At 43.7% G+C, this 8,571-nt stretch overlaps 1 protein-coding gene across 6 annotated transcripts in view; it reads right to left on the reverse strand.

The window, feature by feature from the left end:
- The window catches only part of INTS6L (integrator complex subunit 6 like), a 59,995-nt gene extending 55,063 nt beyond the window's left edge, over nucleotides 1-4,932 (reverse strand). For all 6 annotated transcript variants that reach the window (XM_021667183.2, XM_021667181.2, XM_021667182.2 and 3 more), the window contains exons 1-2: nucleotides 4,465-4,932; nucleotides 4,251-4,328 (exon numbers count right to left, since the gene is read on the reverse strand). In XM_021667183.2, coding sequence (XP_021522858.1) covers nucleotides 4,251-4,328; nucleotides 4,465-4,575 — 189 coding nt within the window. In that variant the 5' untranslated portion in view covers nucleotides 4,576-4,932. The remainder of the gene's footprint in view (nucleotides 1-4,250; nucleotides 4,329-4,464) is intronic.
- Nucleotides 4,933-8,571: the final 3,639 nt, after the last annotated feature.

Here is an 8,571-nt window from a genome sequence, read left to right on the forward strand (position 1 = left end):
AAATCTGTAAGCTAAAATGTCTCTATTTTCTGATACATGTTGGCAAAGGCATGCAAACACCAGTAAGTAAAGCTAGCTACAGGATGTGAAAAGGCAACACTCCAGAGAAAATTTTATTTTCAAATGTATGTTTTCAAATTACAGATTTAGGGTATTTCTTTGAAACATTATCTTTTCCTATTTATAAAAAAATTCTGGCCAGTATTTTATACATGTGTTTCAACTATTTCTAGAAAAGTGACTCCATTTTATGTTTAGAAAAATAATTTCCTTCAACAAAAAATAAATAATTTTAACAAAGTAGCTTCCAACATAAAACTATTTTGAATACTTTTGTTAGTATATACCCTACTCTAATGGCTTACTTTCTTCCAAAGTGACAGTAGTAACAAGCCTACGTCTTCTATTCACTGAATAAAAGGAAATAATGATTCATAGCAAAACAAAACATACAAGACAGCAGAACCGCAGCCAAGACTAATAAGAACTATTATACCCCCAAAAAAATCCCAAAACATAACGCTTTAAAAAACCACAGATTAGTTTTATAAGGATACATCAGACATTTCAAAATGTTAAACAGCATTTCATGCTAGCTGTGTACACTGAAGATACCACGGCATAAATGTAGGGTGAACACTTGTAACACTGTGCATAAAACTTGTCTAGAAAGCAACATAACAGATGTAGCACACGATGCTTGCATTTCATATACTTTTTATATGGTACACAAGTCAAACTTAATTCCATCCATGCAAACCTGGACTGCAAGTAACAGATATGGCTAATTTTAAAAGAACACACAGCTATATAGTAAGGGATATGCGGTAAAAAGTTCCAAAGTCTTTGGTGAAATACTATATTCACATATTCAACAGTATACATTAGTGAAAAATTCCAGTCACAGTAACTTTTCACAAGATTTATAGTCAGAGCTTGTAAGTGGATATACTGGGAAGAGTTACATGCCTATTAAGAAAAAATCTTCCAACCAAATGCACAACTCATGCCTGTTATGAACACCAATAGGAACAAACCTTCCAGTCGAAAATAAAGTTCATTTTACAATGTTTAGACTTGGAGACAACCAAGACCCAGAAGTAAGCAGTTATTGTGAGAAAAGAGAAACAATGGCCTTTAACCTTAGAGAAATAAAAATATATATATATACTCACATTCTGCAAAAGAATAAGCTACCAATAAAATCCTAGCCAACATCACTTTGCTGAAAAGACCTCAGGCTCCTAATGAGAGTGAGGTTTTTAAGTAGGAACTAAGATGCCTGCTGACAATCAAAGAAAGACCTATTTGATAATCAGTGTGACAGAAAACAGACATTTATGGCTCCCAGCTATTAGCAAGTGAAAGACTAGACTAAATTTTCAGAAAAAAAAAAATCACCAGATGTTCTAAAATTTCAGACCTTCCAAGCTGGTTAGATCCTAAAAGCAAAAGAACAAATAGTTACCACATGCTGAGAGGGTTGGAGGCAGGCTGGAAGAGAGTGATTGAAAAGAGACTCAGAAAAAGAAAATGCTACCAAAATATGGCATATTATTAATAATTCAGGTATAGAGAGCAAAATGACAAGAACATCATTAAGATCATTAACCTTTTCCTAGAACATGTAGTTACCATCTAAGCATACAATGAAAAACTTTGGAAGACAGACGAAGAAGATAACCAATGACTAATAATTAAACATGTAACAAAACATATCTTCCCATACATCTGACCTACATAGTGAAAAAAAACCCATCAAACTCAACTTGGGAACGTGCTTTTTGCTTTAGGAAAAAAATGTAGTATATAAAATGACAGGATAAAAAGAGCTATCTGATGAAATTTCCACTAAAAACAAAATCCAACTTTTCCCGTCTGTTCTATAGAACTATCTGGAGCCTTTAAAAGAGCATGGATGAATTACACAGCTATTAAAATTTTTAAGTACGAAGACTATGTGGCGACCTGGAATAATTCATGGGACAAAAATAGGTGGAAAAAGCAGAATACAAAGTAATATGTGCACTGTAATTACAATGCTAGGCTAAAAGATGTAATGACGGTTGTTAAGAATGAGCTTTATTTCCTTTCCCAACTTTCTGTAAATACTGATTTGATAAGTTTTATAGATGGAAAACTATCTTTAAATGATCCTTCTTGGCATATGGAAAAATGATAAATAAGTTGTTCCTTTTTTTTTTTTTCTGAGACAGAGTTTCACTTTGTTGTCCAGGCTGGAGTGCAGTACGGTCTCAGCTCACTGCAACCTCCGCCTCCCAGGTTCAAGCAATTCTAGTGCCTCAGCCTCCCACGTAGGTGAGATTACAGGCGCCCGCCACCACGCCTGGCTGACTTTTTTTTTTTTTTTTTTTTTAAGTAGAGACGGGGTTTCACTATGTTGCATAGGCTGGTCTCGAACTCTTGAGCTCAGGCAATCCGCCCAACTCGGCTTCCCAAAGTAATAGGATTACAGCACTGCACCCGGCCAATAAGGCAGACTGCTTTGTAGTTTATCTTTTTTATTACTTCGAAATAAGGAGCATGGCTTCAAATCCATACTACAAATGGTGGATTCTTATCTGTATTAGCAGTCAAAGGGTATAGACATTCAGACCTAGGACGTTTAAACATCTGCTTTTCTATGTGGAAAAAAATAATCACATCCTTTTGGGAAAACAGACATTTTTAAAAAGCTTATGGCATTTTGAAAGATGTCTACTCAATTTTTCTAAATGGCTAAAATAACAAACTGAAAACAAAGCATCGAAACCAGAGCAGTTTTAAGGGGAACCTGCTAATTAAACTGTTAACCGGAGTTACAAAATTAGTTTCTCTTTGGTTTCCTTCTGCCTGAAGGAACACTCTCTTTGGCCGACTATTCAGTTTGCTAGGTTCCATTCATTAATAACACCTCACTCTACAGAAACGGATCACAACACATCCAGACTGCGTCTCCCTAGCACTATTAAGATTATTCTGAGGAAGACAGAAAAAGCCTAACAAAAGACGTCAAGGATTGTAGAAATACTTTTTAAATTTCTATATGCAAGCAGGACTCCTATGCAGGTTGATTTAACAGCTTAAATTCTATTTTATCTGGCCACTGCAGGCAAAACAGCAGTTCTTTATCTCTTCACCATAGGAACATAAATTACCCCACAGAGGCTGTCCTCCCTACTTTTCTCCTGTAGGTCAGAATCAAATCATCGAAGTTCACTATTATAAATGCTCACATTTGAGTCCTCCCCTTCCTTTCTTTCTTGCCCCTGGATAAATTCCTACGTGGCTAGCACAAACCTAATTTATGATATAAATAGGTAGATCGGGTCCCCAAAAAGCTCTGCCCCTGTGGGTTCGCGTTCGGCACGTCCCCCTACGTGTCGTTGCTTCGCTGGAATTTCCAATGAAACAGTAACAGTAGCTAAGGTAACTGAGAGCGGGGCTGAACCTGGCCAATTCCGGAGCAGAAACGCAGTGACTTGCTCCGGGTCTGGGGGTGGGGAGGCTGGCGGCGCGGACAGATTTCCGATTGGGCGGGGGTGGTGAGAGGCCATCGAGTGCAAAGACGGTTGTCTGGTCTTTGAAGGCCGGCGGCTGGCTCTGCCACGCTCTCAGCAGGAAGGGGAGGGGAGCGGGAGGAAGAGGGGGAGAAGGAGGAGAAGCCGCGAAGAGCCCGAGGAGGGGGAGGAAGACCAGGGGAGGAAGGAGGGACCGGAGGAGGAGCCCAGGCTCCGGGAAAGCCCGCGCGCCCAGCCCGCAGGACCTCGGGGCGGAGTCGCAGGCTCCGCCCGGACCCTGGGCCGCGGCCGCCGCCGCAGCCTCGCGCGGTGCGCCTCGAAGGGGCGGGCCCGCCTCGCAGCCTCCCTCCGGGTTTCGGGCCCTCCTTCTCCGCTCCTCCCTCCCCTCCCTCCTTTCCATCTCAGCAGCGCCCTCAGTCTCCCTCTCGCAGGCTCATACAAAAGCAAAATGTCCGCCATGTTCCTAGGCGGCTGCGGTTGTAGCGCCACGAGCTCGGCCCTCCTGCGGTTTCTCCCCGGGGCTGCTCGTCGCCGGTCCCCTCTCCCCGACCCCAGGCGCGACAGCTACTCCGAAGCCGCCGACGGCACCACTCCGCCCGCCCTCTGCGCCCCCCCGCCGCCCGCCCCGCCGGGCGACGCAGGACCGTCTCGGGCGGGGGCAGGGGTGTAAGCAGCCCCCGCCGACTTGCTCCCGCTTCCCGCCCGTCCCCCCACCCGTGGCCCTTTTACCTTGATGCAGTACGGGGGTTCGTCGTAGGTGACCAGCATGTACCTGTCTCCACGGCTGGCCGGGTCCCGGGCGCGCAGCTGCGGGGCGAGGGATGACGGAGGGGGTCGCGTAGGAAAGGAGGGGGGAGGGCGATACAAACGTTACAGAAGCACCTCAATCCACACCCCGAAATCCCTCGGGAGCTCTCCCATTTCTCCCCTCCCCTCCCTTTACCTTCAAGAATAACTCCACAGCGCCTTTGGCAATGTCTAAATAGGAGGTGCCCAGGTCAGTGCGCTGGTTCATAGAGGCGGACGTGTCTACGAGGAACAGCAGGATGGGCATCTTCCCCCGCACCCCTGCCTCCGCTTCCCACTCTCCTGGCCCTCTTGCCTCACTGCCACGTACGGCCACCCGAACCCTCAACTCTCGCAGAGCCAGGGGGCAAGGAGCAAGAGGAAGAGGGGGAGACGGGACGGGACGGATGGGACCGCTCCTGGCCTCCTCTTTCTGCAGCCCCACCTCCTCTCCCTCCAAGGGAACTTGAAAGTGTGAGCGTGTGTAGCCCTCGGGGCCCTCCCCCTTCCTCTCTTCTGCTGCCACCACTACTGCCGCCGCCGCCGCTGCCAGGACTACTGCCTAAGCATCCGTCCGCGCTCACTAGAGCGCTCGCCCCAGACTGAGCGCCGTCTCTGTTCACTGACAACTTCTGTCTGCTCACCTACCATCGGTACCATGTGACCAGAACCCATGCCATTGGCTGCCAATTATGTGTTATTTGCATATTCATTAGATGACAGGACTGGGGGAGGGACTTGGGCGAACCCTGGGAGTTGAAGTTTGAACCCAGGCAGAGGGTAAGGGGAAGTATTAAGGACCCTCGCTAGGATTTTCCTTTAAAAGACTTGGAAACAGTTCGGACGATTAGTTCGGGTGGTTTAGATGGATTTTTCTATCGCTCTACAAAGAGGGTCATTCGAAAGGAAAAGTGAATTTGAGCAACAGTTGCACAGAACTACAGAAGCAGTTGCTTGTACAGTCTGCACAGAAAACGCTTTGCTAACTGCAATCGATCAATCCTGCCAGTGGAGAAGACGAAAATATTTCAGAAGCAGCAAACTTCTTTCCTGGCAGGACATACTCGCATTCCTTTAGATCCCTCCCACTTCTTCATCAGTATTTGTGAGTCGGTTGCTGGCCTTGCATTCCACATATATCTACTTAGAAAAGAAACTAAAGTTTAAACATAGTTACCTAAACTGGCCTTTTGTATGCACAGGCTTCTTCAGTTTCACTAACCTCTTTGAAACATTGGCCTGCCTGTGATACTTCCACCACTGTTCTCTCTGCGCAGCCTTTACACTTGGGAGGTTTGCAAACCTAGATTCTGAATCAACTCACACATTTATTTATTGATTGATTGATTCATTCCTGTATTTATTTTTATAAATAAATAAAGAGGATCTCGCTTGATGACCTAGGCTGGAGTTCAGTGGCCCCATCATAGCTGCCTGCAGTGTCCAGCTCCTGGGCTCAAGCGATCCTCCCACCTCAGCCTCCTAAGTAGCTGGGACTACAGGGGCATGCTCTTAACTCACGTTTATTGAGCATCTATGAAGTGCCAGGCACCCATGGTAGCCTTGTTTAATCTTTGAATTAATTATGGCAGATGGCATTATATTCAATTTTCAGTAGAGGAAACTGCAGCTCCCTGAGATTAGGGTAACAATGGTGGATGCTCTCAGGTCTGGCTCTGTGAAGAGACTCAATAAGTGGCCAACCACACTTGATTGACTACTTCATATGACACAATTTTTAAATTTGGACATGTGTATTCCTGGCAAGTACTATGCACAATGTGGAATCCGGGGCTTCAGTGAGTTTGCAATTTCATTGAGGAGAGATGATGACATATACATGTATAATATTTTATATATTCTGGCTGGGTGCAGTGGCTCATGCCTGTAATTCCAGTATGTTGAGAGGCCGAGGTGGGTGGATCATTTGAGGTCAGGAGTTTGAGACCAGCCTGGCCAACATGGTGAAACCCTGTTTCATCTAGACTAAAAATAAAAAAATTAGCCAGGCATGGTGGCGGGCACCTGTAGTCCCAGCTACTTGGGAGGCTGAAGCAGGAGAATTGCTTGAACCCAGGAGGCAGAGGTTGTAGTGAGCTGAGATCACACCACTACACTCCAACCTAGGCGACAGAGCAAGATTCTGTCTCAAAAAAAAAAGGTATTTTGCATATTCTTTATGTACACATTATATATATATGTGTGTATATATATATAAGTTCTGTGAATTGTATGTTTATATTTGATATATACACATTCAATAATATTCTCAGAGAAATAAGATTTTAAAAGAAGTCACATGGCAGTATGTGAATCAGGGACAAACAAGGATGCAAATTAAAAAGGGCTATGGAAACAAAGGTCTAGTGGTCTAGAAATTTAGGGGATTTTATGAACAAGGCACAAAGGAGGAAGAGAGGGAGTATGGATTGGAAGGAATGGTATGAACAAAGATTTAGCCAAAGATAGTACTATGTATGGTACATTTAAGACCATTCTGGTGGAATGTAGGAAATTAATGAAGAAGTAAGGATGAAAAAGATACTAGAAGCCTCCATTTCCATTCTGATACAAATATCAATGTAGAAGGGCAATGCCTACATGGGCTAGGGTACAAAAAATATAGGAGTGTTGAGGGCAGTGTGTTAGTTTTCTACTTCTGTGACAAATTTAGCAGCTTAAAACAACACAAGCATTTACTGTCTCACAGTTTCTATGAGTCAGGCGTCTGGGTTTAACTGGGTTCTCTACTTAATATCGTACGGCTGCAGTCAAATTGTCACCCAGGCTGTTTTGATCTGGAGATTCAACTGGGAAAAAATTGGCTTCCAGTCTCATAAGATTTCTGGCAGAATTCATTTCCTTGGGGCAGTATGCTGGTGACCAGAAGCCACCTTCAGGTCCACCTGCTGTGCAGGTCTCTGCCACATGACTTTTCTCCACTGGCTGTTCACAACATAGCTGCTTCTTCAGGGCCAGCAGAGAAATCTCTCACTCCAAGATGGAACCTTATATAATATAGATAATCTCAAGAGTGGCATCCATTACTTTGCCATATTCTATTGACTAGAAGCAAGTCACAGGTCCCACCCACACTCAAGGAAAGGATATTACACAGGATGTAACACCAAGGGGTGGAGAACATGGGACCACATTAGAATTCTCCCTAACAATAGATAGGGATGGGATCTTAAGATGGGGATGGGATTATTACCTGGAAACAAACTTTGCCTAGTTCACAGTTTTTGTGAGATGGAGTCTTGCTCTGTCACTCAAACTGCAATATAGCGGCGTGATCTCAGCTCACTGCAACCTCTGCCTTCCAGGTTCAAGCGATTCTCCTGCCTCAGCCTCCTGAGTAGCTGGGACCATAGGCATGCGCCACCATGTTCGGCTAATTTTTGAATTTTGAGTAGAAACAGAGTTTCACCATGTTGGCCAGGCTGGTCTCGAATTCCTGACTTCAAGTGATCCGCCCGCTTCAGCCTCCCAAATTGCTGGGATTACAGGTGTGAGTCACCATGCCCAGCCTGTTAAAGTCAATTCTGAGTAATACTATACAAACTTTCAGCCTACCAAATAAATGCATTGGGTTGATTGGTTGCTTAAACTATCCTTTGGTTAAAGAATTACAAGATTTCCTATTAGGAGTTTACATTTTATTTTGTGAATATCTATATGTGTATGTGTTTATGAGACAGGAGAATAAGGACTGCTGAGTCATGATATCCCCCAGTTTACAAATGGTATTTTAAGATGACATTTTAAAATCTCCTTTAGACTTTCCTCCCAACTTTTCAATGAGTGTGCCTTACTTTTATAATCAGAAAAGGGAATATGTTTAAAATTACATTAAAAGAATTGTAAAAAGTTCTTCCAACTTGAATATTACTGAGACAATTTTCAAAAATGACTTACCAGCATTAGTGAAGCACAAATAGTCTCAGTCACACAATGCTCCTGTGGTTGAGGATACGCACGGTCCCACAGAGTGACCCTCTAAGGACAAGATATTCTCCCCATGCAGGTGAATGCCTTTTAATGTATTTATTTTTTTCTAACAGGACATATTATTGATTCTTTTTGGCATAATCAAATGGAATTAAAATGATGTTAACATGGAATCTGAAAAACACTTGTGTCTCAGTATAAACTACAAAAATGGCAATATACAAAAAAAACCATGTAACGGATTTATGGGCTTATTCAGATTAAACCAAACCTCAAGCTGTCACCAAGAAGCTTCTCTTTGTCACTTCCTGGA

This window comes from Aotus nancymaae, unplaced genomic scaffold (genome assembly GCF_030222135.1).
Source record: "Aotus nancymaae isolate 86718 unplaced genomic scaffold, 86718_ANA_hifiasm-v0.15.2.pri h1tg000004l, whole genome shotgun sequence".
Classification (NCBI taxonomy): domain Eukaryota; kingdom Metazoa; phylum Chordata; class Mammalia; order Primates; family Aotidae; genus Aotus; species Aotus nancymaae.